Source organism: Spermophilus citellus, assembly GCF_964194105.1.
Source record: "Spermophilus citellus genome assembly, chromosome: 6".
In the NCBI taxonomy this organism is placed as follows: Eukaryota; Metazoa; Chordata; class Mammalia; order Rodentia; family Sciuridae; genus Spermophilus; species Spermophilus citellus.
This window is the reverse complement of record NC_138187.1, coordinates 82,853,229-82,876,247: the sequence shown is the minus strand read 5'-3', so window position 1 is coordinate 82,876,247 and position 23,019 is coordinate 82,853,229. Positions and strand designations below refer to the sequence as shown.

The 23,019-nt window shown below is 37.3% G+C and overlaps 2 protein-coding genes across 3 annotated transcripts in view; one reads left to right on the top strand and one right to left on the bottom strand.

Annotated features, from left to right (window-relative positions):
* Positions 1–11,919, top strand: part of LOC308651485 (protein adenylyltransferase SelO-like) — a 40,263-nt gene extending 28,344 nt beyond the window's left edge. The window contains exons 16-19 of the mRNA XM_081298581.1: positions 454–533; positions 1,944–1,987; positions 7,844–7,923; positions 11,581–11,919. Of these exons, the coding sequence (XP_081154707.1) occupies positions 454–533; positions 1,944–1,987; positions 7,844–7,923; positions 11,581–11,703 (327 nt within the window). The 3' untranslated portion in view covers positions 11,704–11,919. The remainder of the gene's footprint in view (positions 1–453; positions 534–1,943; positions 1,988–7,843; positions 7,924–11,580) is intronic.
* A 3,457-nt stretch (positions 11,920–15,376) lies between these two features.
* The window catches only part of APBB1IP (amyloid beta precursor protein binding family B member 1 interacting protein), a 104,940-nt gene continuing 97,297 nt past the window's right edge, over positions 15,377–23,019 (bottom strand). The window contains exons 13-14 of one of the 2 annotated variants that reach the window (XM_081298579.1): positions 18,764–18,867; positions 15,377–16,244 (exon numbers count right to left, since the gene is read on the bottom strand). In XM_081298579.1, the coding sequence (XP_081154705.1) occupies positions 15,729–16,244; positions 18,764–18,867 (620 nt within the window). In that variant the 3' untranslated portion in view covers positions 15,377–15,728. The remainder of the gene's footprint in view (positions 16,245–18,763; positions 18,868–23,019) is intronic. The other variant, XM_081298580.1, reaches the window with a different exon arrangement.

Sequence of the window (23,019 nt, the reverse complement as noted above, 5' to 3'; positions counted from 1 at the left end):
CCTCCCATCTTCTCTCTCTACCCCATCTACTGTAATTCATTTCTCTCCCTTGATTTTTTTCCCTTTCCCCTCACATCCTCTTATATGTAATTTTGTATAACAATGAGGGTCTCCTTCCATTTCCATGCAATTTCCCTTCTCTTTCCCTTTCCCTCCCACCTCTTGTTCCTGTTTAATGTTAATCTTTTTCTCATGCTCTTCCTCCCTGCTCTGTTTTTAGTTGCTGTCCTCTTAAATCATGCCATTACCTCGATTTCTATGAAGTAGAATTTTAGAGTTAAATTTAAATAAGGAAAAAAATTTTTTTGTGAGAATTCCACTAGAAATAGCATTCTTTATAAAAATCTGGGTGAGTTATTATTAAAGGACATAAACAATGTAAATAAACATGAAATTAAAACAAACTGAGCAAATATTAATATAATAACCAATATATTGACATATTTCCTTTAGCAATTCTGGGCACTGAAGACAATTTCAAAGCATGAACTCTTTCCTACCTGGGTGTCCAAATACATTTTGAGACTGAAGAGGTAAAGTCATCTAATCACTTCCCAAAAAAAGTATGTGATATTTTAATATTTTATCATTGTTAACCTATCAGGTTCCTCCCTTCAGTTTCATTTTTCAGCATTTCTTTGTTGTTGTTGTTGTAGATGGACACAGTACCTTTATTTTATTTGTTTTATTTATTTTTTAATTTTTAAAATTTTTTATATGTTGCTAGGGATCGAACCCAGTGCCTCATGCTTGCTCGGCAAGCACTCTACCACTGAGCCACAATCTCTGCCTTCAGTGTTTCTTTTTATCCTGGCTGAAGCACCTAGGGTTAACACCTCACCTAAGCAGAGAACATTCACCTATTCATTCAACTCTGATTACACAGCTCACACCCTGAGCCATGGAGGAGGGTCTGTAGGCTTCTGTCCAGTGTCTATTTATTGTCACATCATGCCTCATAATGAATTAGAAGCAGCCAACATGAAAGAGTAAAGGAGTTGAAGGTAGTAGCAGGTATGGGGAGAAGGAAGAGCCAGAAAAACCACAAGATGTTCAGGACAGAATAGGCCTTTGCCACTTAATGGCCCTTACTAACTATTTATAAAAGGAACCCTCAAAAGGAAACCCTCGGTAATCAAGAAAAAGTTAAATTATGTTCAGAAAACTTATGTTCAAGACAAGGAAAAGTATCAATGTAGTTTTTTTTAGACAAAATGGTTTTGTTGGGGGGTGGTAGGGGTACCAGGGATTGAATCCAGGGGTACTTAACCACTGAGTCTACATCCCAGCTCCTTTTTAAATTTTTTATTTTGAGGGAGGGTCTTGCTAAATTGCTCAGGGACTTGCTAAATTACCAAGGCTGGCCTCAAACTTGAGATCTTCTTGCCTCAGCCTGCTGAGTTGCTGGGATTACTGACATACACCACCACACTTGGCAAAATGTTAGGTTTTCATTGGATAAAATAAAAGAAGGTTTGGTGTTATCTAAAACTACCAAAAAAGGTAGTATTTTGTAGTGTTTATTCAAACTTGATTCGAATATTGTTTCCTTTTTTCTTTTTTTGTGGTTCTGGGGATCGAACTCAGACCCTCACACATGAAGACAAGCACTCAACCACTGATTTACATCCCTAGTCCACCAATACAAATATATTTGTATTGGTTGTATATTGTATTATCTTTTCTTCCCTTCCTATCATCCTTTCACACACTGATTCAATGTGATTTTTGAGTTTTGCCTCACTATTTATGTTGTCAAATAATTTCCTCCTGTTTTTTTTTTTTTTTTTGGTGGTGGTGCTGGGGGTTGAACCCAGGCCTTGTGCATGCAAGGCAAGCACTCTGCCAACTGAGCTGTATCCCCAGCTTCTATTTCCTCCTGTTTATAAAAAGAATATAATTTGGGGAGATAATGGTTAATTTTGTCCTCTGTTCATTTTTAGTAACATGAATGACTCAGATTCTGAAAGAAGAAAAAGAATGATAAGTAAGCAGTCCTTTTGATTTTCTTGATTTTAAGGATTATCACACAAAAGCAACATTTATAGAAAAATCAAAAAGCAATCACTTAAAGGGATTGAGTTTTGTATGTTTTTAACTAGAATAAGTTTAAGTGAGTATTTTAGTTGGATTTAAGTGTCACATATGGGTCTTCCTAATTTTAGCAGATGTCTTTAAGAGTATGATAGCTCTGTTATCAGTAAGTTTTCATACTAACATTAAATAATGTTGTTTTAAAAGATAATAGACAAGTAAGTGGTTTGGGATCTGGTGGAAAGTACATGGATTTGGAATAAGGCAGATAAATCCTCATCTCTGCCAGTTTTTGCTACCTGATCTGCAAGGTATTTAACTTTCTAACTCTCAAGGTCTTAACTATAGTAAAATGGGGGATATTTTATAAGGATGAGCAATAATATGTAGAAAGTATCTTGTGTCTGGACATAACACACATCTAATAAATGATAGCTTTAAAAATAGATATCTTTTATGTGTTGATTTTCAGTTTACCATGTAACTTCATACCTGGCTTGAGATGGAAAAAAATGAAAGTTAGTTCATTTTGTAATGCAGGATCTAGCAAGATGAAAGAAATTATGACAGAAGAACCTAACACTGCCTTGAGACTTGTATCAGGAGCTAATGTGTATCATCTGGATTTCGTTGCTGGTCACTTATTTTAGTCAGCTTTCTCGTTGCTGTGGCCCAAAAAACCTTACAAGAATAATTAGAAGAAGAAAAGTTTGTTTGGGGACTCATGGTTTCAGAAAGCTTAGTCCATAAATCGCCAGCTTCATTCTTTGGGACCTGAGGTGAGGCAGAACATCATGGCACAAGTGTGTGGTAGAGGAACGGAGCTGGGGATACATAACAGGAAGCAGAGAAAAAGAGATCTGGTCAACAAGGAGAAAATATAAATCCCAAAGGCACACCCCCAGGTAACCACCTCCTCCAGTCACACCCTACCTACCTATCGTTACCACCAAATTATTCCTTATCAGGGGATTGCTGCACTGATTATGTTAAACCTCTTACATCCCAGTCATTTCACCTCTAAACTTTCTTATATTATTTCACATATGAGCTTTTGGGGAACACCTAATATATAAACCATAATATCACTTAGGTCCCTTTGGACAATCATTCAGAACTCATAGGCCAGCCCAGAATATCAATAATCTCAGCAGTTAAGAGAAAGAAGAAATTGAAAGAAAAATAATGTGGCAGTCTGTCATATTTAGATTCGTTTGGTTATAACAGAGTGGATGAGATGGTAAAATGAAAAGAAATTTTGTAAGCTCAAGGTTGCAGTTTTGCTTCTGTTATTTTAGAGAAATAATAAATGTTAAACAGTATGCTCTCAAGAAAGTGAGAAAAATCAATTTCCACAAAAGACTAATTATTTCTTATTTGTTGGTTCTTTTTAGTTATACATGACAGTAGAATCCGTTTTGATATAATTATACAAGCATGGAGTATATCTTATTCTAGTTAAGATTCCATTCTTATGGATGTACGTGGTGGTGGGATTCACTGTGATGTTCTCATTTATGTACACATGAAAATTATGTTAGATTCATTCCACTCTTTCTTTTTTCTATTCCCCTCCCTTCCCTCCATCCCCCATTGTCTAATCTACTGAACTTCTCTTCTCCCTGCCCCTTATTGTGGGTTAGCTTACACATATCAGAGAAAACATTTGACCTTTGGTTTTTCCAGACTGGCTTATTCACTTAGCATAGAAGTTTCCAGATCTGTCCATTTACTGAGAAATGTTATACAATTCTTCTTTATGGCTGAGTAATAGTACACTATGTATATATATACCACAATTTCTTTATGCATTCATCTGTTGAAGGGCACCTAGCTTGGTTCCATAGCTTAGCTCTTGTGAATTAAGCTGCTATAAACATTGATGTGGCTGCCTCACTGTAGTAGCTGATTTTAAAGCCTTTGTATATATTCTGGTATATAATTTTTAACTCTTTATTCAGTTATAACTTGATAACCATAAAATTTGCCCGTCTGAAGTTATAATGATTTTCCCCCCAAATTAAAAAAGCTGTGCTATCATTATGATCTAGTTTTTAAGCATTTTCCACTTACCCTGACATAACTTTTGTTTCCTCACCTATACAATGCATTTAGATTATTGCAGAAATTAAATTAGTGGCATATAGTAAGTACTCAACTACTGCATTATTACAGAGCACATTAACTATCTTTGTCACAGGAGTGTAGGCAACCCTGGGATGAATATAATGTATTTTTGGTTTGTTTATTTGTTTTGGTGTCAGGGATTGAACCCAAGGGAACTTGAGCACTGAGCCACAACCCTGGCCCTTTTTATTTTTTATTTGGAGACAGGGTCTCACTAAGTTGCTTAGGGCCTTGCTTAGTTGCTGAGGCTGGCTTTGAACTTGTGATCCTCCTGCCTCAGCCTCCCAAGCCACTGGGATTTAGGTATGTGCCACTGTACCTGGCGAGTACAGTATTTTCTAGAAACCAGAAGACTAGAAATATGTTGGCACTTAAAATAATTTCAAAACATTAAAAAAAGTGGTTTTTTTTATAGCTTCCTGTGACACTCAGAACAACTGCTGGGGTTTTTTGTTGTTGTTCAAAGGTGATACTTCTGATGATGTTTAATTTTATAGGACTTAAGATTGATTAGGAATAGTTTTAGTCTTTTGTGACTGTAAAGATTGATGATGAATAGTCTATTCTACAGTTGTAATGGAAAAAATTAAGATTGTCAGACTTTCAGAGGAAAGTAGCTGATATCCCCAAATGATATCTATTTATTTAAAATATGTTACCTAACTAGCTCTGGCATTGTATGATTTAGTTTATATTGCCAAGAACATTTTCTTAAAGCCATGAAATACCTACATTGGCATTATCTACATTAAAATTTGTTTGGTTGTAATTCTTCTCCAGCACCAAATGGATTTATCCAGCAATCATTACTAAGCCCAATTATGTACCTTTTTGCACTTGTCGCATTATTTAAAGCTGAAGTCTCCAGGATGAATTAGATTTCTGCCCTCAAAGAGCAGTGATCTAGTGAATCAGTGCTTATCTCATTTATAAACTCTGGTTGGACTTTGTTGGGATATAATTCTCATTAAGCACTGCTTAAAATTTTATTGCCAAAAGAAATAACTTCAAACAGAAGGTTCCAAACCAGATAAGATTGTACAGAATCAAGTAACTACTCAAAGAATCTTATATAGGTAGAACGTCCCTTATTCAAAATGCTTTTTTCAGATTTCAGATTTTTTACATTTTGGAATGTTTGCATAGATTTAACTGGGTGAACCTACCTATCAAAAATCTGACATCTTAAATTTGATCCTGAGTATTTCTGCTTGCAGCTGCAATTCCTAGTGTGTTTTAATAGTACTTCCTTGCTAGGTTCCTATAAAGCATTTGTCATATTTGTGACTCTTAACTGGGTGACTGTACTCTCCCTCTCAGCCTAAGCTGAATGTATCCATAATTCACTTTACATATCAGTTACCCATTTGTATAAAGACTGCAAATAAGAATACATCAGACACTAGAATGGCAATATGTAAATCAATGGAAGTGTAACTGATGTGATACAGCAATCTGTATACGGGCTAAAAATAGGAGTTCATAACCCACTTGAATCAAACTGTGAAATATGATATATTAAGAACTATGTAATGTTTTGAACGACCAACAATAAAAAAGAATCTAAAAAAAAAAGACTGCAAATACACTATTTGTATATATGTGTTTTTATTGTAAAGGAATTCTGTATGAAAATGAAATCTTACAGAAGAATTTTAAAAGAACCCTATATTCCCTTCATCTAAATACAATTACTACTTACATTGTGATGCATTTGCCTCTAATTTCTTTTTTTATGTGTTGGTTTTTTTTTCTTTTTTGGTACTGGGGATTGAATCTGGGACACTTAACCACTAAGTTCATCCCATCCCCTTTATTAAATTTTGGATTTTGAGACAGGGTTTTACTAAAGTTGCTTAGGTTCTCCCTAAATTGCTGAGGCTGACTTTGAACTTGTGATCTTCCTGCCTCAGCCTCCTAAGCCAATGGGATTGCAGGTATGTGCCATTGCCCCCGGCGCTGTGTGTTGTGATTAGGAGAAAATATAGTAGTGTCATAATATGGGGTAATATTCTTTCTTTGCCTCTCCCCCCTCCTTCCCTTTATTCCTTCTTTCTATCAAATTTAGGGCCTTAAACATTCCAAGCATATGCTCTCCTCCTAAGCTATATCCCTAGCCCCTATATATTTTTTTTCACTAAAAATAAATTAAGCATATTTTCTTGCTATTTCATTCATTTTTAAATATCTTTATTTGTTCTTATTAGTTAGACGTAACAGTAGAATGTATTTTGCCATATTACACATATGTGGAGTATAACTTCCCATTTTTCTGTTTGTACATGATGTGGATTTACATTGGTTGTGTAGTCATATATCCACATAGGAAAGTTATGTCTGATTCATTCTACTGTCTTTTATATTTCCATCCCTCTCCCTTCCCTTCATTCCCCTTTGTCTAATCGAAAGTACTTCTATTCTTCCCTATCCCTCACCTCTTATTATAAGTCAACATCTGCATATTAGAGAGAACATTCAGCCTTTGGTTTTTTTTGCATTTTTGTAGTGCTCAGGATTGAATCCAGGGCCTTGGAAATGCTAAGCAATCACTCTACCACTGTGTTATGTTCCCAGCTATATACTATATATGTTTTATGACTGCATAATATTACTTTGAAAACATATGTAATGTTTACTTAACCTATTCCACTATTATTAAATATTTCAGTTGATTTTAGTATTCCTTTAATACAAATAATTCCTTTTATGTTTAAATATGTTTCCTTAGACTGTATTCCAAAGAAGTAGAATTACTGGATCAAAGGATCCTTACTTTTTAGATTATCTATTATAATGACAGATCTTTAAAACTAAGTTGAAATGGAATAGGTATGTTCTCTTCATTCCAGTAATTTGGAAACTGAAGCTGGGAATCATGTAACTGATCTCTTCAGAATTCTCAGAATATCTGTTAGGCCAATGGAAAGAGCATGCCTCCTCCTGACCCAGTTGATAAATCTTTTTAGAAAATGCTCATCTCAAATAAAGACATGGTTCCTAGAATTTTTCAAAATGTACCATTATTGAAATACTTTTTTAAAAAAATATTCATTTTTTTTAGTTGTAGTTGGACACAATACCTTTGTTTTGTTTGTTTATTTTTATGTGGTGCCGAGGATCAAACCCAAGGCCTTGCACACACTAGGCGAGTGCTCTACCACTGAGCCACAACCCCAGCCCCTGAAATACTTTTTTAATATGAAAAAAATGCACATTATTGTAAAAAAAAAATACAGGTATATAAAGGGTTTTATCACGTGACTTTTCCTGTTTGCTCCTGGGCATAATCGACTCAGTGCAACTGAGTCAGACTGCAGTTCTGATGCCTATAGATGCTAAAGGCAGAAACTGTTTTATTCTTTCACTCTCCATATGGGCAGCTAGGCCTAATTCAAATGAACTATCTATTTTCCTTTAGCTTTATGGAATGCTTAATAAGCTTACAATGGTGGAAAAAAACAAATTAATGATGAAACTGATATTGATCATGATGCTAAATGTTTTTATATATCATAATAAATATTTAACAATATTTAGAAACATTCAGTATTGTCTGACACTGACACTTCTCTTTTGAGTCAGTAAACTTTTAAAAGATTAACTAATTTCACTGGTGATTTAACGTGGCCTTTGTTCACTCAGTAATTTATTGTTCTAAGATTACTTTCTCCTCTGGGTTAAGCTGTGAACCCTAGGTATGTGCTGAAGAACTGGATGGCTGAATCTGCAGTACAGAAAGCAGAAAGAAATGATTTTTCAGAGGTAAGATGATTGACTTCCCTGGTTTATTTTTATTAATTTTAAATGTGACATATTTAAACATTTTTTTTATAAACATTCTCAACCATACCATTACCAACACCAGCTTCCCACATTTCACTCTGCCCGTTTTTCTTGTATATCAGAGAATCATTTTTCTCTTATTTCTACTTTAATGTGTTCACATTTTTAATTATTCATTTTCATTTTAAAAATTCATATGTATAATATTTGAACTTCTGAGGGACTGATTCTGCTGTTTATTGTTTTTGTTTGGGCATTTTTGAGTTTCAATCTCTGAAATGTAGTTGAGGGTATGTCATTTCAGAGGGCATAGTTAGCATTTGGTCCTATCAGGTTAGAATTATCCTGTGCTTCTACCATGGCACTGCCATCCTGAGTCCATTTTAAATTAATCAGCTAGAGCTACGCATATCAGCATGAACGAATCTTACATGTAATGTGAAACATAATAAGCAGGAAGCAGAATAATTTTACATTGTGTTACCATTTAAATACAGTAGAAAAACATGCAAAAACATACTAGTAACATGCAATATGGCTTCAACCATATTGGAAGTATTTGGTTTATGAAACTGAATAGAGGATACACAGGTGCTTATTATATTATTCTGTATATCTTCTCCACCTCAAATCTTTCATAATTAATTGTTTAAAGATACATTACACATAATGTATTCTTTTAGGCCAAAAATAGCCCTGGCACTGAAGTTGTCAATGACCATCCTATACCTGAAACAGATAATATTGATGGTCATGGCCCTCTTTTTCTCTAAACTTATCACAGCCTAAGATGTACTCACAGCATGCTGTGTAGTCACTATCAACTGATAAGAGTTGGCATGTAAGGGAAACTATTTTTGCTATTTCTAATTCAGAACTTGCACTAACTTTTTATTTCAGTAGTCTAACTAGCCTGACAATTTTAGGTTTTCATTTCAGAAAATGGAATATTTTTAAATGTAATCTTTTTATGGCACTAAGGAAAACAAAGAGAAGGAAATAACTCAGCATTTATCACTTCATAAATTTATCTGAGCTGGGGAAACTGAAGTTGTTTTGTTGGCCTGTTTCTCCTTCTTTCCCTAGCTTATATTCTTTCTCTTCCTTCAAATTATATTTGAGTAATAATACATTGCCTACTGGGTGGAGTGGAAGGATAGGATTTCTTAAGTTCAATGACTTTTATTTATTTTCCTGGTGTAAGGGATTGAACTCAGGACCTTGTGCATGCTAGGCAAGCACACTACCACTGAGCTATATCCCCAGATTGATGTGACTATTATAGACCACACTTGGCCGCCATCACCACAGAATGATATAGGACAGGTACATAGCTTCCAAGAGGGCAACATCAGGTTCCTTGTGTTCAGGAGTTTTTACAGCAGTACACACCAGCAGTAAGGCCCAACAGTGAATCCTGGGTGCAAGGAGACAAGAGCCACAGTGGGAAGATTCAGGGGTATCCCTGGCTTAAAAGATTCATGCTGCACAGAAACCAGTCTCTCATCACAACTTGATAGAGTTTCCAAAGTATACCTACAGATACCACACTTAGGAAAGCCCAAAGCACTATATCAGGTATTTCCAGTTCTACCAGTCCTTAAGCAATTGTCAATCATAGTCAATATTGTATGGTGATACTATTCATATACCATATATCAGGTTAGCAGGGGAACAGACCTAGAAACTAAACTAAAGGTCAAATTCTCATTTCCTTCTCAGGAGAGGGAAAAGATTTTGTTAAACCTTTGTACATGTAGCCCTTTATATCTGCAACTGGTTTTCTTCTTCTTTCATCAAATATTTCTTGAGAATCCACTCAATGCAAGGCACTGGAAAGAAGTGTAAAAATCTAGCTGGGATGTTTCTAAACTAGTAGGTGAGATTGATAGGTATGCAGCTAACTTCAATAAAAGGACATGGTTAGTAAATATTTGGGGGAAAGTTCCAGGAGGGGCTCTAAGAGCATTATGTTTATTATGAGGCAGTCTTCCTATTTAAACAATAATACACATAGCCAAGAAATAACTGAAAAAATGTTCAACATTCTTAGGCATTAAGGTAATGCAAACCAAAACTACACTGAGATTTCATCTCCAGTAAGAATGGAAATCATCAAGAATATAAATAGTAATAAATGCTGGTGAGGATGTGGGGGAAAAGGAACATTTATACACTGTTGTGGAATTGTGAATTAGTATTACCACGATGGAAATCAGCATGGTGGTTCCTTAAAAGACTAGGAATGGAACCATCATGTGACCCAACTATACCACTCCCCGTTATTTATCCCAGAGAATTGAAGTCAGCATAGTATAGCGATGTACACATAACTGTGTTTATAGCAGCACGATTCACAATATCCAGATTATAGAGCCTGTCAACAGATAAAGAAAATATGGTTATGTATGTAATGGAGTTTTATTCAGTCATAAAGAAGAAGGGAATTATGTCATTTGTAGGAAAATGTTGGAACTTGAGAGTATTAAGTGAAATCAGTAAAGACTCATTAAGTCTTTTCTGTCATATGTGGAGGCTAGAGAGAAAAAAGGAAAACAAAGTTGGAGGAACTCATGAAATTAGAAGGGAGAACAGTAGAGTAGAGGAAGGGGATCAGGGGGAAAGAGGAGAAGAAGGAAAAGGGAGGTACTGGGAAACGAAACTGACCAAATTATATTATATACATGTAATAATATGTCATAGTCAGTCCCACTATTTGTATAATTATAATGCACAATAAGAAATTAATTAAAAAATAAAAATTAGGATAGTGGCACCTGCCTGTAGTCCCATCTAGTAAGCTGAGGCAGGATGGTTGCTTGAGCCCAGGGCTTTGAGGACAGCCTGGCAACATAGCAAGACCCTATCTCAAAAAAAAAAAAAAAATTAGTAATATAATAATATGGCCTTTTGGCTTTACTGTCTTAGTGTAGATAATCATCCACCTTTTTAGTTAGTTCATTTGTTTAGTTTGAGACAAGTCTCACTATGTTGCCCAGCGTGGCTCAAGCTTGTGAGCTCAAGTGACCTTCCTGTCTCAGCCTCCTTAATAGCTAGGACTATAACTGCACACCACCACAATTAGCTTCAATCACCTTTTTCCATCAGAATGAGGCATTTCCTTCATAATACCTAAGGAAGTCACAAAATCACCGAAAATATACATTGTGGTTTTGGACTTTGTTGAAAGATATGTCTTAGAGCCTCCGTTTATTTTCATAGGGCAAAATTCCACACGAGGAAGCAACATGAGTTGGAATCCATGCCCTTGATTTGGAAAGTTTGCAAATCATTAACAACCTTTTATTTTTCAAAATATTTTAGAAAATTATAATCCTCAATGCTGTGAAGGAATCTTGAAATTACTGGGATATATTTGTAGTCTTTATGGAGATATATATATATATATATATATATATATATATATATATATATATATATTTGGTCTAAAGTAGTACTTAAAAAAATTCTGTGGAATAATAAATAAATAATTATAGTTGAGGTTTTGATAAAAGATAAAATATATAAAGATTTGCAAATACATTTAAAATTTACCTTGCCACTTTCGAAATTTAGAAAATTAACAAGGGTCCTGAGTAAGAAAATCTGTTTTACCTACTTGAATTGTTTAACTAGGTCCGTCTTCTCCATCAAGTACTTCGGCGTCCTTTCCAGAAGCATTCCGCAGCTGAGAAAGCAGGCTACGCCTTACCAACTCCTCCTTGGGCTAAAGATCTCAGAGTCAGTTGCTCATCTTAATTTGGGAAAAATCAATTAAAAATACTTCTATTATTGAACTTAACATGGAATAATCTATTCAGTAAATTCTTAATTATCATCTACATTTTGAGGACAATCCCATGTTTAATAATAATGATTATATGCAAAAATATTTTTAGCCAAATAAATTGGACCTTATTCTTGAAACATCTCTGTGATCATTTTTGTTCTAATCAATAACTTAATGGAAGAACAAAATGTTTTTAGCAAAACAATGAGTTAACCTCAATGACTAAGAAATCTTATGACAGTATTTTAATCAAAATGGTTTGTAGGTATTCATCTAGTACTTACTAAGTATTATGCATTTTGGGGTACATTGATAAGCATGTAGCTTAATTGTACTCCTAGAAGATTTTTTTCTGTTATGGAAACATTTCCTGAAGTAGAGAAAATATTTTTATGACTCCAATTTATATTTAACCATCTTACTAATTATAAGTGCATGACCAATCTTCCCTCACCTATATAGCCACTGGGTTCAAGATATATATATAAAAATAGCAGAAAGATCAGTAGAGGAGAGGAAAGGGAACAGGGAGAGGGAGGAGAGGGAAGGGAAAGGTAAGTATTGGGGGACTTAATTGAACCAAATTATATTCCATGCATTTATAATTATGTCAAAATGAATCCTAACATTATGTATAACTAATATGAACCAATACAAAAATGAAGAAATTTAAAAGTTTCTAAGGCCCAATTATTGAGTTGAATCATCTTAATATCATACCAGCTATTGTTTCTGTGATCAAATCAAATATGTGATTCATAATAAAGATCTAAATGTTCTCCCTTTGAGGATTTACGGTAAAATCTTACTTCAGATTCTATTATATGGCAGGTTAAATGTTTCCTATAAACTGTCAAATGTTGTAGTTTTAGTTGCAGTTGACCTATTACATGGGTCTTTGTCCTGATGACATTATATAAGAAATTGTATAGTTTTTATGAACCAAGATATAGGATTATTGTCTTAATCCTTGCACTCTTTGCCACATCTCCAGCTCTGTCCTGGCTTTTGCACTTGCCCTCATGCAAAGACCTCACTTAGCTTCATGAAAAAAGAACAGATTTTGCTTTGTTTCCAGGGCCAATCTAAATAATCACACTCAGGCATAGGAGCTGTCTGTGAAGACCTTCCAGTCAGATACCAAAGACTGTTCCACTGAGTGAAAACTGCAGAGATCATGATCTGGTGCCTGGGTCTGTCAAAAGCAAACTTCTGCCCAGGATTCACTAACTAAAAGCAGCACAGATTTCTAAGACTTCTGTCCATAAATACATGGTCAACTATATGTCAATATTTTGACTACAAAACTAATTCTCTTCAGTATCTTGCCTAAAATACACATTATCAAATGTTAAAATTCATGAACAGTGTAGTTTTAATTTTTAGTTTTCCCCACTATAAGGATATATGGTATAGATGGAAGTTACTGGGATGTGATCCATCTCCGTGGCCTGATTCCTTCCAGAAGTGACACTTCTGGGGTCTCAATGAAGCCCATTAAACCACATCCCTCTCTTCTACTCTCCCACGTCCTCACATCCTACTCTCTGGACCCCTCCTGATCCACAGTGATGCATCCCTACTGCCTCTTTTATCATGTTTGGCTAAAGATGGTGGGACAAGGAAATGGCCTTTCCTTACCTTGACCGATGCTGTACTTTTTCAGAGAATTTTTCCAGTTAGGATGAAAGATAGCCAGGCTGTCCCGGCCTCTTTAGACAGAGTTGACAGAAATTTGGGAATTGCAGAGTGACTTTCCTCCATCATAGGGACTGAAAAGTACAGTGACAATGCAGAGAGTAACAATGTTTACAAAGAGGTAACAATGAGGTAAAAGTATAGAGAAGAAAATTGAGAAATGAATTGTATTTCCAGGAACCACTTCTAGGGCCTGGCTGAGAGTCTAGGCACATGCTTGGTGTTATTGGAACTGTGCCTCTGATCCACAGAATAAATCCCACCTTTTACTTGAGCTTTTCCAGTTGATTTTATTACTTAAAGTCATAGTCATCATTGATAGAATGGGCTTGATTATATTTTCAGGGTGCCTTCATCCTTAAGATTCTGTGGCTGTCAGATGGAAAGAACACTTTTCCTTCCTTCTGCAGATATGACCATGAACACCTTTGAAGTTTTTAGCCTGAAATAAACTCAGCCAAGCACTACTCTTTTGCTTACAGTGGTCCTAAATTCTAAGTTATTCTCAAAGATGAATGCATTTTTTGATCTGCAAACTAGGTGATAATTGACTCAGATAAGTAAATCCAGATTATAATCCTTTTGAAGGATCTTTTGTCCTGAGCCACCTGGTGACTGACCTGGACAACTGTGTGTGACAATAGATATTTATCTCTCTTTGTTGAACTTTAAATCTCCAAATCAGTCTGTGATCAAATCGTGCCATTAATACCTTTCCTGTATTGTCTCAGGATCTGCATAATGGCCAGGCTTTGGTCAGGTATCAGATAAGCTGTGTTTTCAGTGCAGTGACATTAAAAAAATCACAAACTAAAACAAAAAGGAAAGAGAACAGAATGAATTGTATTATAAAATATTGATTTACCTGCTATTAAGCATTTGCTCAAAAATTTAAGAGCACCTTTTCTAGATGTTCCTTCTATTAGCCTACCTTACCAGCTTTAATTACTACATATTTTGATTTTTAAAACTGAATGTAAGTGTCAATTTACAGCTTAATTTTCTCTAAATATTAAAATCCAAGATTAATCATCTTCCTTAATTCAAAAAACAATGCTTTGTTTATTTGTAGGTAGACACAATACCTTTTATTTTATTTTATTTTTTAAATTTTTATGTGGTGCTGAGGATCTAATTCAATGCCTCATGCATGTTAGGCAAGTGCTCTACCACTGAGCCACAATGCCAGCCCCAGGAGTTTTAAAATTAAAACAAAACAAAACAAAAAACACAAAAAACAAAACAGAAAAAACAACAACCCAGAGTCATGGAAATGAAAATAAAACAATCAGGAACTAATTAGAGAGTAGTTTTCAGAAACTAATTAGAGATTTGAGTACCAGGAACCCAAGATGAATTGGTTATTGAAGTTGGGCATTAAATTCCTCTCTGAACAGGATATGTGACACATGCCTGTAATTCCAGCTGCTCCTGAGGTTGACACAGGAGGATTGCAAATTCACGCAAAACTTACAAGACCCTGACTCAAAAACAAAAAAGGGCTGGGATGTAGCAGTGGTATATCAGTTCTGGAAAAAAAAAAAAAAAGAAATTATCTCTGAGAGAAAACATTCTAGGTTGATGACAATATATGAAATTGTCTTTTTCTTTTTCTACATTTTTATAGGATATTTATGCATTGGAATATTGGAGAATCCAAAAACCATTTTTGCAATGTGTACTACATTATACATATTAAAAAAGCAAAAACAAAACTGTATGTATGCAGGATACTAATTAATCAAGGGAGGGGTCTCACAGAGACTGAAAATATCCAGCTTGTCATGTTTGTTTTTTCTTTTTCCTCCTTTGACTTTTTGAAAATTCTAAAGGCTACAGACATAGAAATAGAAAATATATTAAAGATCAATAAGACTTAGAAAGACAGAATTTGGGAAGGTTTGAGAAGGTCAAATACAGTGTTGATATTGCATTAAATTTATACAATCATATTTCTAGAAATTCCGTCTTCAGCAAAACTTTCAACTTTTATTAATTTGAGGCTTCAGAGCATAATAAAATAAACGAACTCAAAACATCATTTTAGTTAACTCAAATGGGAAGATAAATTCCATCCAGGTGAAAATACATAGGAGAGATACAGTACTTGAGTTGGATAGTCTAAATCTTGCTATGAACATATTGAGCACAACAGTGGTACTGGACTACATCATTTCTAGTCTGGAAAACCTCAACAGTGAATCTAACAGGAAGGCGACGTCCCGACAGTGAAGCAGCAGGACGTGGTGCGCTGGACACTAGCAATGCTCCTCCCGCAAGCGCGTCCTGGGCTGCCCTAGGGTAGATTGCCCCTCTTCTTTTGCAAGGCTTTCATGAGGTCTGACATGAAATCCTGCTCTCCGCCTGCTCCCCCGCCGGGGAGTCCTGGGTTTTCGTGCCTCTTGGGGGGCACGGGAGGCCTTTTGACTGCCATCGGGGGCGGCCCGGCGGGTTCGGGGGCCAAGCAGGGCGGGGGCGGAGGAGGCGGCGGCAAATCGGAGCCCAGGTCGCCTGCAAACGACGGCGGGGGCGGGGGCACGAAGTCCGGGGGCGCTTCGTAGAAATCTGGTGGTGGCGGCAGGACCTCCTCGTCCTCGGGAGGCGGCGGGGGCGGCGGCGGCGGCGGCAGGCAGTCGTCGGGTGGGGACGGGAAGGCGCTGGTGCCCGCGCCCTTGGCCTTGGGCAGCGCAGGGCTGCTGCAGGTGTCGGAGGACCGCCGCACTGGAGGCGGGGGTGGCGGCAGGCTGGACTTCGGGAGGTGCTGGGCCTTGGGCGTTCCTGGGTGGTGGTTACTCATGGCAGGCTTCTGATCCTTCAACAAAGCGATAGCAGCACTCATTATTCTTGACAAAACAGCCACCGTGAAGGTGAGGACAATGACATTGATATGTTGACCTGCCAGATCTCTGCACCAGGATAGCCTCAGTTCCTCAGTCCCTGAGACTGCATGTTCATGAGTTTATCTTTGCTCTGGGATACAGGAATGGCTCCAATGGCCTTTAACATCATAACTCAGGGTGCTCAACTGCTACTTGGCTGTACTGGACTAGTTGTTCACTGTATTTAAATCCCCTATGTGTCTCCCTAGCACTCACTTTATAAAAGAGTTGTCCCCAGTCTCTAAAATGTCTTTCCTGGCATAGATCTTAGCTCCCTGCAGGGTGCCCTCAGTCTTATCTAACAGCTACTCAGCCTGAGGCAACTCAAAATAGAAGCCAGGTTGCTTCCCTGGATTTCCTGCTCACTCCTTAGTACCCAAGACAGGACACCAGGGTCCTCAGAATATTCAGGGATTTTTTTCCCCTTGCTTTGGACTGAACTGGTTGTGAAACTCAGCTGTGAGGTGTAGGCATCTATAAAATTATTTTGCTCCTGAATCACCCCCTGGATAGCACAGAGAAGAGGCTCCCCAAAACCTTCACAAAAACCTACTGGCTTTGAATAGGACTAAGAACACAGGAGAAAAAATAACAAATGGAAATAGTTCTCCATGAGCTACAGCTGATCTTTTTGCAAATCCAGGCACAAAGGGTCTCTTTCTTAGCTAAGAACTGTTCCATTTGCTCTTGGGTCCCTACTTCTCATTAGGTTCCTAGAACAGAAGTTCCTTTTCCAGACTGTGGACTTCTAGGGAGGAGCTTCTGCCATAACAGCTCCAGAGAAGGCAATGTGTGTGTGGTGGGGAACAAAGCAGGACACCTGGACTACAGTCAGTTAACTTGTCTTAATGGTGTGAAGTCAAGTATCAAGCAAATGCCACATCCCTGTTAAAATTGGTCTCAGGTTACGATGAGATTAAATACAATAAAACCAGTACACCAAATCTGACTAAAGTCCAACGAGAACATTGCCTTCAACTGCCAACAGTGGAACTGGCAAAAATCATGATGTATATTTAGATCTTGCAACTTCCCCAGGAATTTTAGGCGATTGAATTGAATGCCTTTGTTTTGCTGATAATTATCACCCCAATTTCCATCTTATCGGGTTTCCATTTTTTTTCTTTCTTTGCTAAATAAATTCTTAATACTGCAGAAGTTTTCTAGACTTTAGAATTTTTTTCTTAGCAAAATGCTTTATGATTGAGTATTTATTGATTAACATGATAAGCTAATTAACTGGTGATTTTTTTTTTTCATTTCCGAACAGACAGCTTGGGAATGGTCCATACATCATTAAATGATTTCTATTCTGTGGTTCTTTTATTTCTTTAGTCCTTTTAGAATACTTTCTTTCAGCTGACATTATAGAAATAATGAAAATAATAGCTGAAAGTGCATTGCATGATGAGATTATCAGGCTGGAGAAGACAGCATTAGCTAAACAATTTTTAAAAGCATACATTGATATTCAAAGATAATAAGACATTCAATGTACAGCAGGATTTAATTGTTTCTACCACTGGACAATGGACAAAAATAAACAAAAGAATGAAGTGAAAAACTAGTGAAGCTAACAACTGACTCTAATAGTTGGGTGGTGTGCCATTATCATAATTATTTAAGGCTGCTTTGAATCAGACATGGGAAATATTTAATGAGATTTATAGTTATTTGAGATGTTATGAACAGGATTAGTAACTAAATTGTGATTGTTATCTGTGATTTTTAGATAGATTTAAATGAATCTTTATTAACCTATTCTGTTTTTTAAAAAGTTAGAATGTTTTACCAATTGGGCTACTATTTTATTTTATTAATTTTTTTTGTGTGTGTGCCAGGGATAGAACCCAGGGTCTCATGCGTGGTAGGCAAGTCCTGTACCACTGAGCTACATCTCCAAATCTTAGCTATTATTTTTGAATGTATTTTTCCCAATCACCCTGAGGATATATGTGGGACATTAATAGGAAAATGTAAAATGTACATTTTGTAGTGTAACCCTTTTTAGTAGTCTTCTAATATGGTTTGGGGGTTCACTTAAGACTTCATATAGGGTTGGTTGTCCTAATTTACTCAGGAAAAATAAATAAAAATCCCAAGAGCTTAAAACTCAGGTATACCACTTTCACAGAGTACTAAAAATCACTAACCCAAGAAAATCACTTCTTTTAAAATAAATGTAGCTAAATAACTCCAGCATTTAAAATAAATGCTTACATTGTCATGAAACAGTCTGATAATGGTTGGTTTTAACTTTTGATTCTTGCCTTAGTAACTTTAGGATAAAAAATATAAAGCAATATCCTAAATGAATTTATAGTAAAGTGACTTAGTTATTGGAACTATATCTGCTCTTTCAAAAAGAGCAGTTAGTAGAATACTGTTTATGGTTTAGAAGAGGGGTTTATAGATTCCAGTTTGATTTGTGTTAGTTCCTCTCTAGTCTTACCTTAGTTGTTTCAACATTTCTCTGGGCCTCTTCCAAAACAATCTTGACAGAAGGTGCAGACTGGGGTATCTGACCATTGGGCTGGGCGGTGCCAGTTTTAAGTCCTGAAGGGGGAAGAAAAGAAAAGAATGAGCAAGATGTTTTCAAGATCCTTGAAAGTAAAAAAAAAAAAAAAAAAAAAAAAAAAATTCTTGAAAGTAAATCTGAAAATACAAAGTAGCTCACATCACTAAAGCAAAAAGAGGATTCACAGGTATGATGGTCCCTATGAAAAATCAGGTTCTGCCTCAGAGTAGAACCAGTACTTTAATATGCCTGAGGTAGAACTCAGAGGTAGAACCAGTACTCAGAGGTAGAACCAGCTCAGAGGTAGAACCAGTACTTTAATATGCCTGAGGCCTGGGTTCTATCCCCAGCACAAAAATGCATTAATTTTTAAAAGTTGGAGGTAATATGCCAAAACTGTACATGAGATCAGCAGAGTCAGCAGGGGGTGGAAATGTGTTAGTGTATTTTCATAGCATACACAGGCCCTGTACTTGATCCTCATTGCTGCAATCAATTATCAATCAATCAATCAATCAATAGATTCTGGAAAGTGAACAAACTTGAAAAAGCCCACTGAAGAAAATCTGGATGAACTGGGAATCTAGACAACAGTATATTCTGCTTTTAAAAACTTTTTTGGCAAGTAGAGAATAAACCTTGAACATCTATATTTACTTTTAGTAAATAAATTTTGTATTAAACCCAGGGGCATTTACTGAACGATATCCTCAACCCCTCTTATATTTTATTTTGAGACAGGGTTTTGCTAAGTTGCCTAGGCTAGCCTAGAATTTACAATCCTGCCTCAGACTCCCAGAGTGCTGGGATTATAGGCATTAGACACCACGCCTGCTGTAAATCTATTTAAATTTTTTTTCTGTTTCATATCATGTTTGTTGGGAAAAGTATAAACGGCAGCCGCACCCCGGAGAAAAAACCCCAACATGGCGCCTAAGGACTTCTTCTTCCTACCTTCCTCTTTTCTGCAGTGTCGCGAAAAGTTCCTGACCCTGCGAACTCTCCCGCCGGCGCCAATTTCAAACCTTGCTGGCGGGGAACCTTAGCCCCAATGAGAACTAATTCCTGGGCCGCGGGAGCTGATATCTGGAAGAACTTGCCAATAAACGGGTGGCCTGCCATTTATCTAAGCCCTACCATCTCCCCTTTAGTTCTATATAAGACACAGCTTTTTGCAATAAAATTGGAATTCTCCTGGCGAAGTGTCTTTGAGTGGGGAATTCTTTCAATGTTGGGTACAGGAATAGTATTTTAAAATTATCCTCAACAAAAAGTCCTCTGTACATAGAAATAAATGAGGGTGAGCCGAGTTGGGGTGGGGGAATTAGGCTCAATGTGCAGACCCCTGATATATCCTGGAATTGATGTGATATTTTGTTTTCCTCTCAAAAGTCCTGATATATACTATTTTATTTTCCTGTCGTTTAGTTTGCTCTTTCACCACAAAAATATGACTTTTGAGGGTTTATGGTGTTTTTTTTTGTGCATGTGGTGGTGGAGATGAGGCCCAGGGCCTTGCACATGCTAAACACACACTCAATGACTGATCTACACCCCTAGCCTGAGTTTTACAGTTTGGAGAAAATCAGATAGAAGATGCTGTATGTTGATTACTCTGGCTCCTTAACTAGCACCCTAGGGACAGATGTTTCCACATACTGAGGCCATTTCTTCTAGGACTGTGCTGCCACCCAGCCCATGCCATAAGATCTGCTCTTCATCTGGTGAAGGTGGAGATTGCTTAGTCAGCCTCAGTGCCAGCCATTCGGTCAAGTAGTTACTTCTTCAAAGGGTTTTACAACAATGTGAGGAACCCATTAATCTACATAGCAACTCAAAGAAGCCTTTCAGGATTTCAGGAGATGGGAGAGAAAAAGGCAAAGTTTGGTGAGGAGTAAGATGGTTATAGCCTCAAAGTATCTCCAAACCATTAGGTACAAAATGAAAAATCCATTCAGAAAAGAAACTGGACAACATCTCAACTGTATGCTCAAAGTGAATGCTTCCAACAGGGACAGACAGACAGGACCCTGAGGGACTCACAGCACTCCACACTATTCCTGCCCAAAGTGCATAACCTGAAACAAATCATGAGGAAACACACATTTAAATCTCGGGACATTCTATAAAGAAATGGCCCCCTTTCTTTAAAAAAAACAAAACCAAAACAACAACAACAAAAAACCCCTGCAAATGTTTTTTTTTTAATATTTATTTTTTAGTTTTAGGTGGACACAATATCTTTATTTCATTTTTACGTGGTGCTGAGAATTGAACCCAGTGCCTGACACATGCTGGGTGAGCATGCTACCACTTGAACCACATCCCCAGCCCTGCAAATGTTTTGAAATTCTCAGAAAGGCTGAGGCACTGTTCCAGATGAATGGGGACATACAGACACAGTGCACAGGAATGAGGTCCAATCCTGGACTGAATCTGTGCCATGATAAATATACGGCCATTATGAAGCAATTGGCAAAAGTGAAATATGGACTGTAGTTCAGATGAAAGTATGCCATCAATACTAAATACCGAACTTCTTAAATTTGAGTCTTGTAACTATGATTAGTAAGAAAAAAGATTTGTTTTTAGGAAATACAAATTTAAGGAACAGAAGGGCATCTACTTGCAAGTGGTTCAGAGAAATATGTGTGTGTACAACATGTAGAAGAGGGAGTTAAGAGAGAAGGATAAACATAGTGAAATACTCAATATTGGTGATCTGGGTAGAGAGTACAGGGGAAATCTGGGTGCTGTGGTGCACACCTGTAATCCCAGTGGCTCAGGAGGCTGAGGCAGGAGGATGTTCAAAGCCAGCCTCAGCAATATAACGAGGCCCTAAGCATCTCAGTGAGACCCTGTCTCTAAATAAAATACAAAATACTGCTGGGGATGCGGCTCAATGGTTAAGTGCTGCTCGATACAATCCTCAGTGCCCAAAGAAATAAATAAATACTACATGGGAGATTTTATGTTATTTTCACAACTTTTCTGTAAGTTTGAAATTTTCTCAGAATAAAATGAAAAGAGATATTAGTGTCCAGTTCTAAATTCAAAATAGTCCTGACCTTCATAGGCATAAAGTCATTTCATAGGTACTAAAAGAGATGCCATGGCTTTCCCGAATAGAAAAGAACAAACTGTAGTTTTTCTGGAATAAATCACTGTTGCTAATTACTTTTGAAATAGAGCAGCGTCTCCTGTCCTCCTCACCCACTTGGGTAATCCTAGCAGAAACAGTAATCCCTTGTGGTCTCTGACTCCAGTCAGCAACTTATATTCCTCTAGGACTCTGGTTTCCACTGTGTCAAGGAGGAAGGATGGAAGAAGAGAAAGTGGGGAGATGGGAGAAAGGGATACTAGATTCCCAGAGAAAAGCTGCGAACTAAAACTGAGAAGGCCGCAGACGGAATGGGGCTGGGGTTCATTTCCTCTGTCTCCTCCTAAATGATGGGACAGCATGTCTGCTCCATGGAGAACGGGAGAGAGAGGCCAGGGATGGGGTGGGGCTCCATGGTATGCCTCGGCGGAGTTCTGCTTCAGCTCTGTGCTGGGTGGTTCCAAAGGTCTGCTGGAACTCTTCCTGTTGTTAGTGGGAGGAAGGGGCTTCCTGTCCAGTGCTGTAGAGAGCCTAAGGGTCCCGTGAGTGCAGTCAACCAGTAACTCCCCCGCCCTGCGTTGGTCCGGAAGTGGGGTGCCCTCCAGAGGTTCATGGGTTGGAGGCTTGGTCCTCAGAGTGACAGTGGGAGGTCCTTAGGTCCTTAGGGGCACTGCCTTCCCAAGGGAATACTGATCTCTTGGAGTGGGTTCCCCTGGGAGTGAATTGTTATAAAGACCTAACTCCTGGATCTCTCTCTGGTTTCCCATTTTGCAATGTGATCTCTCGCTCCCCCCAACACTCCCACCCTCTATCATGGGAACCTTGCCTGCTGTTCGGACTTTCAGTATCCACAACTGTGAGCTGAGAAAACCTCTTTTCCTCATAAAGTTCATCTACTTTGGGTCTTTGTGATAGTGCCAACAACAACAAAACAAACTGATAGAGACCTCAAGGAACTTTTTTCTTTCAAGGTTATTCTTGATGTTCCCCTTGACATTTTTTTTTTGAGGGGGGAGAGTTGGAAGGATCATATACTTTGATTTGTACTGTGCTCCTAGGTTATCCTCTCACAAGCAGGTTCTTGATTTAA